This window comes from Dipodomys ordii, unplaced genomic scaffold, assembly GCF_000151885.1.
Source record: "Dipodomys ordii isolate 6190 unplaced genomic scaffold, Dord_2.0 Scaffold67, whole genome shotgun sequence".
NCBI lineage: Eukaryota > Metazoa > Chordata > Mammalia > Rodentia > Heteromyidae > Dipodomys > Dipodomys ordii.
Genome location: NW_012267283.1, coordinates 8,459,117 through 8,475,297, shown reverse-complemented (window position 1 = coordinate 8,475,297; position 16,181 = coordinate 8,459,117). Strand labels below are relative to the sequence as shown.

The following is a 16,181-nucleotide window of genomic DNA, read 5'->3' as shown; positions in this document are numbered from 1 at the left end:
CAGTGAAAAGTGTAAAAAAGTAACAAACTGCAACCTTTTCAATAAAATTATCTACCTATCCTAGTTTTACCAGTCATTCCCAGACTATAGACTTAACTAAGAAATGAAGTCCCTCTGTTCTCAAGATTTTTAAGAAACTTAATGCAAAGTGTGTGTTCAATGAAGGCACATTAAAACATTTGTCTTTCACTGAAATTTTATACTAATCTTGTTTAGAAGATACTCTGGTGCTTTTTTTAAAAAATACTTCACCATATTTGGGGCTCTAGTTGTATGACATAATAGAATTATATAATTTTAACAATTTTTTTTAACAACCAAGGATGTGAATTTGGAGTGACAACTGAAAACTCCAGTAACAGTGGATAACTCTTAACTGCATGTTTCATTCATTGCTTATTTAAAAAACCTAGCCCAAAGAATGGTTTTTACTTTAAACTAGTTGTGTTCACTTCTCTCCCAAGAAAAGGATAGAATTGTGTAAAGGGCTCTGGGGAGGGAAAGGAAGAATCTAAAAGAAGAGAAAAAGAAAATGTTAGTATATCAACAGGAGATGCTTTAACTAATATGTGTACTGGCGGAGGTGACATTAAAGAATTCTGACAGACTCTTGTAACTTCAGGGTTGAACTCTTGTTTACTTGATGATTCAGTAATGTAGCAGGAGGTAAGAAGGCCACAGATCAAGAAAGTTACTGTGCTCTGCAGACTTCTACCTAACGTTTCTGTGGTGATGTATATTTAAGTATGCTGTATGTATTAGATTGTAGAGGTCTGAGTTTTTGCAAAATAAAAACGTACACCATTGTATATACCAGCATCCAGCTTAAGAAACACTTTGCTTAAATATTCCCCTTGTGTACTCTCCAAATACTACACAAAAACATCTTAAATTTCCTCTATTTTAAGTCAGTACACAATATTTGTATATGAATGGGAGGGAAATGATTTAGGAGCATAGTTCTTAACCTTTCTTAGGTGTGCATTATGCTTCAGAAATTGCATATGTAGCCTGGTGCAGTGGTCATGCCTGTAATCCTAGCTACTTGGGAGATGGAAATCAAGAAGCTCATAGTTTGAGGCTAACCTGGGCAAAAGTTCTCGAGACCCTCATTCAATAAAAAGCTGGGCATGATGCCATTCATTTGTCATCCAGCTACATGGGATATCTGCATAGGAAGATTTTAGTCAGGGCCATTCTGGGCTTAAATGTGAGACCCTGTTTAGAAAATCAGAACAAAATGTCCTGGGGTGTGTGATTCAAAGTAGTAGAGTGCCTGCTCAAACCCCAGTACCACCAAAAAAAGCAAAAACAATTTCCATGCAAAATTATTGTCTCAAAAGTATAATGTAAAGAACCTCAGCAGCCTTACAGTAGAGTAGTTGAGAAATTATAGTGATTCAGCTGAAGTGAAGGGAATGTGTACAGACAGGTTTGAGGAGCACTTATAAATAGAATGAGTATAGTGTTAATTTGAAGAGAAAGAGAAGACAACAGGAAAGTGACCTGGACTAGTGTTGCAGAGGACAGGAAGGAAGAGCTGAAGATTTTTGGATATGGTTGTCAGGAAATCATTAAAGGATTTTTATAAGAGCAGCTTTTGGGGATGAGAAGGGATCATTATCAGAGGGTTAAATAGTTTCTGGAGAGGAGAGCATCAGCTGCCAAGACAGACAGATTTTACGATAATTACATTCAGTGTAAAATTTAATTGGTTAATGTTTGTTTATTATGAAATTAGGCCCTTTGCAAGTGAACAAATTATTTCTAAAATAACAGTAATGGGAGGATACAGCTGTTGAATGGATGTCTTAGTTGAGAAAAGTGTCAAGAACTTATTTTTCATTCTTTTTACTGTTTTCCAGATCTGACAAAGGAATAAAGGAGATTACTTGTCTGGATATAAAGAAAGTTGTATAACATTGTGCCTGATAAATACACACAATTATTATTTGTCAAAATGAAATTTAAATTTAAAAAGAGGGCTGTAGATTGACATTAAATAAAATTGAGATCATTTTTGTCTTGGAAGATAGCTAATCAAGAGGTTGAAGACAGAAAACAATGGGAGGAGAGCTGATTAAATTATTGGATGAGCTAACATGAATTCTAGCATTGATGTTCCTAGCATTTTGGGACCTTCCTCTTATTTGAGAAAAAAGAAGTCAGATTTACTAGTGTCTCACTAAGGAAGGGTGAAAATTGAAGTCATCTGAAGTGACTCATATTTTGCAAATAAGTAAATTCATGTTTTGTGAGGGAAAGAGGAGGACTGGGCATAGTTTCTGGGGACAGTTGGGGATTTGTGATAAAGATTTGAAGACACCAGATAAAATAGGGGAAGGAAGGAATCAAATAAGTTTTTTTTAGAGCTCAAATCACAGAGTTTGATAGTATTCAAATTCCTCTTAAGTTAATGTCTGATTTCTCTCTCATACCAGAATTTGAACTGCCAGTGCTCTAGCACTTGAGACATGCTTCCAGCCCAGCCTTTTTTTCTGGTTATTTTAGCAATGAGTCCCATAGGTTTTAATGTTTGGGCTGGCTCCAAACTGAGATCCTCTGGATTTCAGACACCTGAGTAGCTAGGATTATAGGTGTGAGCCCTCTGTGCTCAGCTTCATATAAAACAATTTTGGAAGTAAATTAGTGTCAAAAAGTAGATGAAGCAAATCATTAGTTCAAAGATAAATTTTTTAAGCAAAGGAATCTGGCAGCAAATTGTTGGAATCCACTATCATACTCCATTTCTCCGTAATTTTGCGGAGTGACAAATTTTATTGTCTTCCTAAGGGAAGATATCTACAAATCCAAGGTCTTACATCACACACCTTTCCTCGTGGCTCCGTGTCCATTATAAGAGAAAGAGACCTGAATTCTATCCTCTGAGCTCTTCATTACAAGTGTGACTCTTGGCAAGTAATTTAACTGCTCTGAGCTTGGTTTTGACATATATAAAGTGAAAGTCCTTGTCTAAATAACCTAGACTTTTTTTAAATTGCTTAGATGAATATTGTTTTTAGAAAAGGAATGACAAGCATATAAAATAAGCATCCATATGCTATAGAAGGTGCATAATGAGTAGGAATGATCTTTCTTGTGCCTTCCTCCCCAATCTTTCTCCTCAGAAGACTGCTTCGGCTTTTTTTTTTTTTTAACGCTACTGGGGTTTAAACTCAGGCCCAAGCTCTTGCTAGCCAAGGGGCTCTACCACCTGAGCCACACTCACCCTAGTTCTATCTTACACCTTTAAAATGCTTATGCTGCCTCTGTTTACTTGTATTATCTTTTAAAATATATCTTTGGTATTTAAGACAAGTTCATCTATAGTCTTAATTTGCAATATTCATTTTTAATGATGTATATCCATTTCCTTTAGTGCTTTATTGGTACTGGAATTTGAACTCGGCCTTGTGCTTTCTAGACAGGCATTCTACGCTAAGCCATAGCTCTAGATCTTCCTTTATTAACCTATCGAGTTTATGTAACATTCCTGACTCCCTTTGTTTTCCTCTACTTTTTCACTTTTTCCCAGGTTCTATCAGTTTAATCATTCTTTTTATATTGTTCAAAGTTATCTTTAAATTCCCTTTTGTAACTATGATGTTCTGTAGTATTTTTTCTATAGCTTAAGAAAAGTGAAAGTTTATACACTATAGTAATATGACCATTATTAGTTGCAAAACTAGGTTGCATGCTTGACTGTATAGAGGAAAGTCTTCTATTTCACCAAGCCTGGGCACTTACAGAAGAATGCTCCAAGCATCAGCATCACATGTACTCTCTTAACACCTCCACAAGTTTCAAGAAACCATTGTACATGATAGCTGACTTCATACCCTCCAACTTGAAATTAGGCTAGTGTTCCCAAACTTGGCTGCTCAGTACAATCACCAAGAGAATTTCTTAAAAGTCTAGTAGTTCCAAGGAGCCCATATCTAGAGTTTCTGATTTAATTGGGATAAGATTTGGCCTGAGAATCTGCTATTTCCAGTGAGGACTCAAAGTTGAGAATCCCAGCCTTTAATGCCAATCATGCCCAGTAGAGTAAAAGATAATGAAATACACTAAGTTCATTAACAAAAAAGGAAAAACGAAACCCCAGTCCCACTGCTGTTGTACAGAACATTTTATTTCTTTGTCAGTTGCAACTGTTTCTATAACCTACCAACCTATGACTTTCATAAGATGCACTTCTCCACCGTGGGCTTTTGTATGTTTTACTCAAAAATTGTTATTTGGACAAAGAAATCATTTTCTTAATAAAATCTAGTCTTTCCTTGGTTAAATACTCTGGAACATGGTGAACTGGAAATGTAAGGAAACTACTGTGTGAAATTTTGTCAGACGCTTGACATACCTACTCATGTTTCAGTAACTGATTTGAGGTTTCTATTGCGGTTAGTCTGATCTTTGTCTACTTGCCAGGGGTGGTTGAAGGGTTACTCCCTTTGGCCTCCCACCAAGACACTAGAAGAGCTGGAACCCAGCTGGTGGACATCAGGGCCTAGTAAGTATAAGAGGCAGTGAAAAGTGACTGGGTGGCAGCTGCACCGGAAGAGCCTGTGTGGACGTACTGTCCTTGGGCTGCCTGGCAGTTAGCCTACAAAACAAGCACAAGAAAGGACAGGGAGTTAAGGAAAACAGACCAGACTTGCACCTCTCTAGTTCTCATTTGAAACCACCTACACTTTCATTTTTCTCTCTCCTCCATGATCAGACTGCAGGCACCCCTTCCTTCCAGAATATGTTATCTCTACTTTTTAATCTGCACTTTTCTATCATTTCTTTGGCAAGCCTGATGTTTGTGTCAGTTACTGGGAAAAAACTCTTTTTAGTCCCAACCATATTGCAAAATGACTAGAAGTTAAAGCTGAGAAATTTCCCACTCATACAGTATTGAACGCTATTCTAAGAAAATACTTATTTAAAATTTTTTCCATGTTCTATCTGTCCACAAGAAGATGTAATTTTTATGTAGCTGTTACATAGTCTCATTTTATTCCCCACCTACATTCTTAGGAACGGTAAATTTATGGAAATTTTATAGTGCTAACCAAATGCCACTCAGTGGTACCATTTCTTCTAGTTCATTGTTGCTTTTGTCTATTCTCTCCAAGATGCTCCATGACGTTAACATCTTCTATCAGTAGTTCTCAAAGAGTCTTTCATGAACTATAAGCATTGCTTAGGAACTTATTAGAAATGAACAATCTGTGGCCTCACCCCAGACTGAGTAAGAAATCAGTGGGAGAGACTGTGCAACATGCATTTTCACAAACACTGAGGTGATCAGGGGACATACTCAAGCTTGAGCACCACTGTCTTAGGTAAGAAATCCTACTTTCTTTCTCTCTGTGGATGGCCCTTCCAACCTGCACTGAGAATTATTAGTCCATGTTGTGTGTCGGCCACTTGCCACCACATACATGTCCCGTGTCCTATCACCAAAGAAAAGTGCTAATCTCTAAATGGCTTACACTTTTCTAATGTACAGAAATGGCTTTCCATCCTCCTTTGGGATTCCTTTCCTTTAAAGCCTTATCTCCAAACTTTCGGTTAATTTGGATCCTTGCTGGTACTCCTCTACAATCAATGAGCCAGAGGAAGCTATCACTAAAATTCACCACTCTTCTCCCTCCTGTAAACACTGTACTCACTTACCTGGATGATGCCCATTTGAATCGGAATCTCAATCTCTCTTAAGATTTTAAGAGAGTTGTGGGGAAAATTCAGGAAAGAACTAACTAATGAACCACAAATCCATTCTCCTTTCAGCTGCCCCTTACTTGATACTTGGCTATGTCTGGCCATAATGTCTGGTCAATTTTCTAGATGATTTCCTTCAACAACTATTTTTGCCTTCTCCATTGTCAGGATTGAAATCTTCATTTTTTTTATCATTCTCAGAAGGAGTAATTGGTGATCAACTGCTTTATCTCTTCATTTCTACCAAACCTATTACAATCATGCCCCATTCTCTTTCTTCTTTGTTGTCTTTCGCTCACCTTTGTCTACAACCAACCATGTCCCCCATACGGAATATTTAGTATCATGTACACCCATATCCTCAAGATTTCTGTCTTCAAGAATATCTGTCCCCTAATCTTTATTCTCTCCTTAGGCTCCTTTTTGTTGTAATTTAATCATGCCAAGCTCTTTCCTGTTTTATTAAAATTCCCAGCTCCTTGAAAGAAATGTCTGTGTCTGACTTGTTTCCCTTAGTCATTTGTTTGGCTCACAGAAATTATTTTAAAAATAATGGTTTCTAGTTGAATAACCCATTTTTGGTGCTCATTTATCCTGATCATCTTTAGGAATCCTTTTCTGACAAAGTTCTTAAACAGGAACCTTCTCTTCTCTCTCCTTTTAAGAACTGGTTTGTTGAGGATCACTAATGTGCTCCTAAACACCAATCCAAAGGCCTTTTCTCATCCTGTCATATTACTATTGTAACTCATTTATATTTCTTCCCAGGATCTTTGGTTCATCCAATTATTAATTGCTGATTTTCATGTTCACCTTTTCTTGATATAAGGTATCCCATGTTCATCCCTTGGTCCTTTTCTTCCTTCTGAATCACCCCTGCTGAAATTTTCCAACTGCTGTTATCAACCTGCTTAGCATGATGGATAATTCAAAACTCTTTGTAGCTCCAGTCTTCCTATAGATCTCTCATGACAAATTTTAAGATGTCCAGGACACTACCTAAAGAAACCAATGCTTCTCTATGCAAGAATGTCAGGCCCACGTAACAACTTGACCACATAAATAAGAGGGAGGAGCATCTTACCACAGCTCGTTTCATAAAAGCATCCTGCGTTGCCTTCTTGTTTGCAGCCTTGCCATGCCAGGCATCCAGTGCACTGGCCTGCAGGGCCCGTCCATAAGAGAAACTTAGTTTCCAGGGCTTGGGCAGAGGGCACAGGTTGATAGCATTAAGGTTGAGGGTAGCATCCTCTTCACTCATGCCACCAGACAAAAAGCAGATGCCTGGAAGGAGAAAGGCCATTCCACTGTATTAGTCCCACCTTATGTACCCTGCCTGAGAAAGCAAACACTGAGCCTAAAAGAAATGTAAGGTTTCACTTCTCTGTATTTGGTTTGCATGGGACTGCATCATAGAAGTCGCTTGCCTTTGCTGAGGTTAGGCAAGTTAAGGAGAGAGGGCTTTAATAAATAAGGGGGGTGGAGTGAAATGTTGAGGAGATATAAATGAATGTGAGCCTCAGGATATTTGTCATTGTGGAGTAGGAGTGCTGGACACTTGAAGTTGAGATGGCTGGTATCTTGTTTCAAGCACAGAAGCAGACTCCATACAAACACAAATACTTGTGGGGCTTTCAAAGGATGGTAACTGAGACCTAGAGTTAGAGAAGCAAGGTCTTACCAGGAACAGCTGCAGGAACGGTGCGGTGGAGAGCTGTGACGGTGGCCATGGCCACTTGCTGTGGTGTATATTTCTTGGTGCAGGCATGACCAGCAGTCACCATGTTGGGCTTTAGCAGGGTGCCTTCTAGGTAAACATGATGGTCATTCAGGGCCTTGTAGACGGCAGCCAGAACCTGAAGGACAAGTGATCCAAATCAGTGTATTCAGAATCAGTACCAGATGTTTTAGATGGTGATACTTCTATACCACAAGAATGCAAACTGAAGGAATTCCGAAGTATTGTGTGACCACAGCTTTTGGTTTATGAATCTCATTGTTTTGCATTAATAGTAAATGAGGGTTTTCTTGTAGAGAATCCATAGATACATACAGTGCACTTTGAACAAGCTCAACCCCTTTATTATAATCCCTTAACCCCTCCCTTCATCTTCTCTCCTCTGTGTGTGGGTATAAAGCTTCTGAACCAGCCTTTATGTCTCTCCTAGTCAGTACTATAGCTATTAAACACAAGCTTACCTCTCCCCACTACCTCTACTCTAGCTTCCCCTAGAGATTCTTCCTTTAATCAGTGTACCCTCTAATGCGACTTATTTAGCTAGTTGGTGACATCTACTTTTCACTGTCATAGAAGCTGAAAGGTCATTAAAAGAACATACATTTTAGTAACAGTGCTTTCCTCTCCCATTTCAGCTACATAATTTTGCAAGTGCAGTAATTAAACTCTGGTGTCATTATATTTTCTCACAGTGCCTGAGGAAAAGCCCTCTCCAAACCACTGTGACTAGAAAGTTAAATGTGAACAATGTAAGTTCTAGTTACATTTTCTCAAGTGAGCTCATGTCTTATTTAAAAAATTCTTAGCATATGCATAATAAAGCTGAGGTCCAAAGGAGATAATATGACTCTCTAGGTCCCACTGTGGGAAAACAGATTCTCCAACCTAAGCCTTCATATTGCAAATTCTTTTTCATAACAGCCACATACTATATGCCCAAAAGGAGAATTGATGAGTGCCTCTCCACAAGCTCCATACTATGTAACAATTCTGAGCTAAAGGGTATTTCAAATATGACATTCTTTATATTCTGAGTAACAGCTGATTCTTAAGACAAGATTTTTTTTTCAACTGGAATTTGTGCCTTTATACATAAGACCAAGTACCTTCTCAGTGACATACTGGCAGTGTTCCAAGTCGTGGCTCCCATCAGGAAGTACCTCTGGCTCAACAATAGGCACCAGCCCATTCTTAAAGAGAAAATGGAAGGAAGGAAGATAAGCGAATCCATGTTAAATGTGATCCTTTCCTTTGGAGCAGAGTCAACAGATGTAGTTGGTGTAAAATGAAGCCCTTATGGAGTTGAAGGTGGTAAAAAGAAATTGGTAAAGTGTCTAGTGAGATTTGTGGCTTAGCCCAGGAAGGAGAGTAAGGACAGTAAGGATAAAGGAAAGGCTTCAGGAAAAGGATAAAAATAGAACCCTTTCATTTCCGGACTTTACTTTAGAAACTATTCTAGCTACCTCAGAACCTTAATGGCAACTTTTTAGGACAGTGTGAGTTAGTTAAGGAATTTAAGCAGAATGTACAGTTCTAACTGGAAATTTCCAGGTGATTTAAACTCCAGTAACTGCAACATAGTATCCACAGAAACAAACCAAGCTTAATTTGGACCCAGAAATACTTGGTTGGAAACTTTGGTATCAAACCTTCATGCTCCAGGTAATTATGTGGATTGGGACTAGGTCAGAAATACTATCTTCTAGCTCTGGATCAAAGAGGATACTATCCTGGACATTATGGAGGGTATTCAAGCAAGCAAAAGCCTGATCATCTTTAAGACTTGACTTAAGGATTTGGACAGAGGGAAGCAGTTGATGGCATTGGCTTTGCACCCACCACTTAGTGAGTCTCTAATTGGCTTGTGGAACCAAATGTTTCCCTGTATACTTGATTATAGCAAAAGTGATAGAACAAAACTGGCACCAGAATATACTAGTGAGGGAAGAGATGAGATTTGAGAGGTTATGGTAAAATTGAAAAGTTCTAAAGAAAGCTTCAGTCTGCTGTTTATTTGTCTAAGGGAAAAGCAGATTCCCATACCTGCTGACAGATGCTGGCATAACGTGCCAAGGCATTGGCATTTTCCTGGATAGCAAGGCTGGAGGGGCACTGATCATCTATCCTCAACACAGCACGCCACTTTCCGAAGTCAACACCCTCTTTCTTGTACTGAGCACAGCGTTCTGAGAGACCATCAAGTCCTGCAAATCACAAAAGGCAGAAAAATGTCCTTATACTCCAATATCTGGTTCATGAGGGGCCTATGAAGAAGTGAAGTTCTCTCTTAACTTTCAATCCCAGACCTTGAGAATTAACAGCATCTAAGCACGTAAGTGTCAAGCATAATACTGGGCCCAAAGCTTAATAATTATGGCTTTGGTGTACATAATGGATACTCTATGTAGGATAGAGGGAATTCATAATAAACTCATTTACAGATGAGGAAAATGAGGTACAAAGTGATTAAGGGACTTTACCATGAAATTTTTTCAGCTAACAAGTGACCGCTAGAATTCAAATTCTGCTTAGCTAAACCAATGTTGGGGAAAATATTGGTCTACCTGTTAATAAATTACTTTGCAAAATTATTTGGCATGTAATGGAATGAGGATTCAATTTCAAATGTTTGAGCCCAAAACTTGGTAGGCCTTCCTCTCTACTGCTGCTGGATTGTTCTTTTAAAATTGTTCCCAGTACAGAGTTTCTTCTCTGAGAGGTACTGTGACACACACTTTATGTACATTGTGTATAGTCCTACAACAATTCTGCAAAGTAGATATTGTTATCCTATTTTAAGGTGAGTGGCTCAATGTCACATTATCATTCTATCAAGATGCTGGGACTGAAAACTAGTTGTGAGTGGCTCTAAAAACACTGCAATCTTTGTATTTTTAAAAACTTGTCCCCCTCCCCCTTTTTTTTTTACTAGCTTTCATTTCTAAACATATGGGGGTGACTCATAAGAGTAGGCAATATCCTTACCTTGAATGGTGGTTTCTTTATTTGTTCCTGCAAGGGGAGCGCCTCCTTGGTCTAACTGTGGGTACAAATAATTAACAATAAATTAGTAGAGTTCATGTATCAGTAAAACACAAGGAGGGCTCCGGGTGACCCCCTTGCTCTCACAAACCAAGGAGTGAATTGGTGATCACTGAGGGTTGCAGTTCAGTACACAGCAGAATGAATGTTTCCTGGAAGGAGCAGTGTAGGAATGTCAATTCTGACATTTTCTGCATACTCACTCCTGCCAGGCATTGTGGTCTGACAAGAGGGAAGTAAAGAAAATAAGGGTCCAACATCTACTCTCAACATAGCAGAAGACCTTGAACTGAAGAGTTGGATAGTCTTGACTGTGTACAAAGTTATATTATGCCATGAGGTTCTGTTTTTACTTCTCTCTAAAATAAAGATAATAACAAAGTCTACTTCCATAGGTTGTGTTGAAGATGGAATGAGCGTTTGGAATTGTAAATTATGTCAGCGCTGGTTTTCACCAGAGAAGTTCATGGAGAAACAGAAGACGTAGTTAAAAGAAAAGCAAATGCTTCTACTAAAAGGAGCTGCTCTTCAGTGAACAGTTATGTGATAGGAACTGTTTTGAAAACATAATTCATTATTGTAAGAACTTCATGAGGAAGATACAAATATTCATATTTTAATAAGAGGTACAGATGTAAAAAGATGAAGTATTTTGTAGAAAACCTGAATGAAAGGTGAACACATACAAAAAAAAAAAACAAGAAAGATGAACACATTGGAAAAAAAGTCTAAGAGATAATCTGGTTCTCCATGGAAAGATGATGATGGAAAAGAGTGAGAAATTAGACACTAAGAACCTTTGGTGTAGGCCCTATCTTGGCCACCATTCTGGCCTGTGCCTGGGAGGAAGCCAGGGTGAAGTATGGGTGAAAAATTTCACCTTGATGCCCACAACAATTCCCTTCTCCTTCAGGATGTTTCTGAACAGCTTCCCCTGGCTGTCCTTCTGGTAGAGGGTCTCGTGGAAGAGAATCACGCCCCCAATGCTCTTGTTGATGGAATTGTCCACAGTGAAGAGGATTTCTCGGAACTGCCGGCGGTTCTCTTCGGTGTTTTCTACCTTGATCCTCTGCAGCCGGTTTCCCATGGTGCCTAAAGGATAAGAGTTGGGAGAGTTGGGGTGGTGAAGGCAGCGTTAAGAAATAAGCCAGGACTTTCCTGTGACCTTAGTCAATATTCTCACCAGGATGGAAAGCAAGACTCTCTCTTTTTTAATTTAAATGTTCATAGCTTCTGACTTTTTTTTGTTGTTTCTCAGGGTACAAACCTGTCATGATGAATTGGAAATGTACTGCTGCACGTATAGGGACCAGGACAGAAGCTACCCTTGGATCCAGATGCATATAGAAGTCCCTCAGGCCCCAGCCCTCCCTTGATCTAGTGCTCAGTTTCACTGGATGAGCATGCAGTGGAAGGAAGGATGCAGGCTCTTGACTCTAGTATGTATCATTTCAGGACGGCCTGTGCAAACTTGCCACAGCACTGCCTGTGCCAGCATGGGATTCCCGCAGTCATATTCTGCCCTACTTCAGGATATAGATGTTCCCTGAACTCCTTGATTGGTCTTTAAACTAAATCCTCATTGACTTCATCCAGGTTCCTGAGTTCCTGGCCTTGCTACTGACTGAATTCAAATGCCCTCTCTCTCCTTGGAGTCTCTTCCCCTATGCTTTTCTTAGCTCTGTCTGCTAGACATAGGGACTCATTGAGTCTTGTTTCCACTCATGTGTACATGAGTCTTTACTTCCTCCAAGAGGAAGAATGCTTATCAGAAAATGAGAGAACGCTGTTGTATGACCTGTTTCCCACACTCACCTACAGATTCATCGGCGGCCAAGATGCCCTTTCCATTAGCAACAATGCGCTGAGCAATTTCTGAGAGCTCCTTCTTCTGGTCTGGGGTGAGGGCTGGAAATCGGTGAGCCATGGTGACAGGTCTGGAAAAAAATGCAAGAGGGTCATGCATGGAAAATTGGTGACCGTGATGCTTCTGGCTCATTTTCATAGATGGATCAACAAGTAAGTTTGTTGTTTTACTTCACTTGAGTAGCTGCAAGTAGTCACCATGGATAAAGGCCAGATGACCAGTGTTCATGGTGATTCTAAACAGAATGCTTTCGAGGACATTTTGGAGATCACTAAGACCACTAAGACCACTAAAATCTAACAAAGAAAGACAACTTCAATGATGGACCAGCTCTCTGTTCTGTGGATTTTTGTTGCCAAGGGATGCCCTGACTGGCTAAAGAACGGGACAGTGAGGCCTCTAGCCTCCTAACTATCCCCCACTTGGTTCTAGCCTGCACTTCCAGCAGATTATTTTTCCAGGAAACAGTTTGAGTGTAGAAACCTACACATGGCCTTGAAGTTAACGCCTTTTACTTTAGGCTAGAGAGACTGAGGCGCAAGTCTCCTTCACTCAACCCTCTGAGTGAGATTTGTTGATTAAGACCAGGGAAAATTTTTACTAAATGCTTCAGGGCCTGGAGGTTCTTCTGGCTATAGAGGCTGCTAACACTGTATGATAATCTCGGTTGCAGTGACTTTAAGCTTTGCTGCTTTAGCAAGGAGAGACTGCGACTCAAGATTCCAAACCGGCATGAGACAGAGATACCTGTCTTTTATGACAAACCCACTTGTTCACATTTTCTGCATATCTTCAGGGCAGGCTTCTAATACCTGGCCCTTGATAGAAAGAGTCAATGTCTACTGAATAATTCTCAAGAAGGTAAAACTGATGACCTTGTACTTGCTACTCTCTATTTCAAGAGGAGATTATGTTTTAGCCAAAGGAATGGAACCATAATGCTTTCACAGGAGGACAAAGAAAAACTAGTAAGAATCAGTTTCTAAAGAAGCTGATCTTTCAAGGCTCTATTATATCCCAGACACTGGCAGATGGGATTTGCCCTGTTTATAAATTAACTTTTGTTATTATAGTCAGAGATCTTTAGCTCTGGGTGTGGACCTCCTGTTTTCAACCAGACAAAATCCAATTTGAGAGTATTGACTTCAAACCAAAGTACAAATTTTCCCTCTCAGTACATCCATTTGCACAAAGGTCAAAATGATTTTTTTTAAGTTTCCTCAACTAAGCAAAGGAAAAAATAGCTATTTCCAAGGTTTCTATCTATTTGACATGCACCATGTAATTTATTCCTTACAATAATCTTAGAAAATAGTTAAATACTTTTGTCCTCTCATTTAACCGACTAGAAGAGAAAATAAGAGAGTTTAAATTGTCTGACCAAGGGCTGGGAAGGTGGCTCAGTGGTAGAGTGCTTGCCCTTCATGCATGAGGCCCTGGGTTCGATTCCTCAGCACCACATAAGCAAAAAGAAAAAAGCCAGAAGTGGTGCTGTGGCTCAAGTGGTAGAGCCCTAGCCTTGAGCTGAAGAGCTGAGGGACAGCGCCCAGGCTCAGAGTTCAGGCCCCACGACCGGACCCCCCCCAAAAATAATAATAAAATAAATTATCTGCTCAAGAACTGATAGTAATAAGGTCCACAGTTGGGATAAGGGGTGATGGTGATCTTTTCTATTCAAGGGAAAGCTTAGGGTTGGTGAAAGAAATTGGCCAGAAAGCCCCTCAAGCTGTGAGTCACTGTAACACAGACATGAACAATTTGTAACATCTATTGCATCTACATAGAGATTTATTGTTATTAAGTCAGACCAACCTGTGTTCAAAGACCAGCTCCTCCTCCCATAAGTGTAACCATGGGCAAGTCAAGTAACTTTGCTGCATCTTAGTGTACCATGAACCAGATGGTGACAATATTTATTCTGGTTGTCTTATGAATAAGTAACTCACATGTAACCTGTGAACGTCCTGAACACCAGAGCAACTCAAAATGTACTTGTTGAATTTGCATGAGAGGCATGAAGATGTCTTATGAAATACAAAATGTAGTTATTATATGTGCATGGAAAAATAATAATAAATCTCTTTGTATAATTAACATATGCTAATAAAAATAACAATGGCAACAAAGACCCCAAATGCAAATTTTTTTCCAATTTTGTTTTTTCCAATTTGTTAAAAAAAAAACACACCTAAAGATTTCAATGTTTCTATTACTGATCTGTTTTCCTTATCTGGGTATGCTGACTCAGAATAACAGCGAAAAGTCAAACGCATTCTGTTTGCAGTAAGTTAAATTTTACAGAGGGACTAAAGGTCTGTACCACATCAGCACAAATACTGTCTCTCTGTTAATCATAAAACAGGGTTACAGGCCAATGTTCACCACTCGGAGAAAGTAGGCCAACCTGGAAAGGAAATTGATTGGCCCTGAGTTTTACTTCCCTAAATCTGTAATCACTAAAGTCTCTAGTCAACTATTTTTAAAGTGTATTGAGAAGTTGTTCACATTATATTTTTAAATGAAGAAAAGGAAAAAGTTTTAGAGACCTATGCAATGCATACAATCACCCTGTTTTTAACTAAGAAATAAAAAAGATATACTTGTATACTGTTTGAACATCTACATAAGCCATCCGTAATCAGTCTTGATGAGAAAACCCTCACATTTCACTTCATTCATTCTAGATTTCTTACTCAGCACATATCTGTCTATAGATACAGATAGATAAATAGATAGATAGATAGACAGACAGACAGATAGATAGATAGACAGATAGATATACACATATGATATATATATATATATGAGAGGTAATCTACATACACAAATTAGGACAATGGTATATGAATAGTAAAGATAGAGTTATAAGTGACCTTAGAGTCTACTACTTTAGGCATAAGTAAACTGAGGCCCAGGAAGATTATATCCAATGTCTTTTCTAAGTTATGATTGAGTTATTTGGACAGCACATGTAATCCTACCAGTCAAAATGCTGAGGAAGGAGGACCAATTCGAGACCAGCCTGGTCTATTTAGCAAGTTCAAGGCCAACTTAGGATATAAAATGAGACCCTGTCTCAAAAACTAAAACAAAACCAAACCAAGATAAAATTGAACACACACACACACACACACACACACCTTATTTTTCTCAGAATAAAGACTTGGAACTGTTTCACACAGGTAAACAGGAAGTGGCAATCAAGCCAGAGTATTTTGTCACCTTCAAGAAAGGGGTGAATAAGTAGTTCTGCTTACTAGACACCAAGATTTCCCTAAAAACAAAGGCAAACAAACCTTCCCCTGTCCAGGCTTAGCCCTATCATTACCCTCACGTTCACTCGAGCTGCCTAGGCTTCCAAAGGAACTTTCTTTACTTACAGTCTGAGGGAGCAGAGTCCTCTTAGGTATTGGAAGCTGTCAGTGAAGTGGTAGCTGCTACATGGACGGGTCTCTGGGAACACATGGTTTTTATAGAGGTCTCATCCCAGTCTTTTTTTTTTTTTAAGTTTTGCCCTTCCCTCTTTATCTTAGACCAACCAATAGGGAGGTATTAATTCAATATCTCTGATTGGCTAATAAGCAACCAGTTCGTAATACCCATGCTCACATGCACTATGCTTGATATACTGTTAAAGCCACAAAAGACATTTTTAGATTATGCAGTTCCTAATTCAGACCTTACATTTTTCATGAGTGAGGAAATTTAGACACTGGATTGTGAGATTCTGCCTATCAATCAGTTAACAAATAACTGAACTCCAATGTCCATCAAGGGGTATTGAGAAAAATGTTAGCTTAGCTTTTATAATAAATAAACACATGA

The 16,181-nt window shown here is 39.0% G+C and overlaps 1 protein-coding gene across 1 annotated transcript; it reads right to left on the bottom strand.

The window, feature by feature from the left end:
- Positions 1 to 4,111: 4,111 nt before the first annotated feature.
- Aldob (aldolase B, fructose-bisphosphate) lies at positions 4,112 to 15,833 on the bottom strand. The gene is made up of 9 exons (XM_013023307.1): positions 15,737 to 15,833; positions 12,305 to 12,426; positions 11,370 to 11,581; positions 10,433 to 10,487; positions 9,491 to 9,651; positions 8,554 to 8,637; positions 7,391 to 7,565; positions 6,794 to 6,993; positions 4,112 to 4,603 (listed from the first exon to the last, which is right to left on the bottom strand). The coding sequence occupies exons 2-9, from the start codon at positions 12,414 to 12,416 to the stop codon at positions 4,508 to 4,510; spliced, it is 1,095 nt and encodes a 364-aa protein (XP_012878761.1). The 5' UTR covers positions 12,417 to 12,426; positions 15,737 to 15,833; the 3' UTR covers positions 4,112 to 4,507.
- Positions 15,834 to 16,181: the final 348 nt, after the last annotated feature.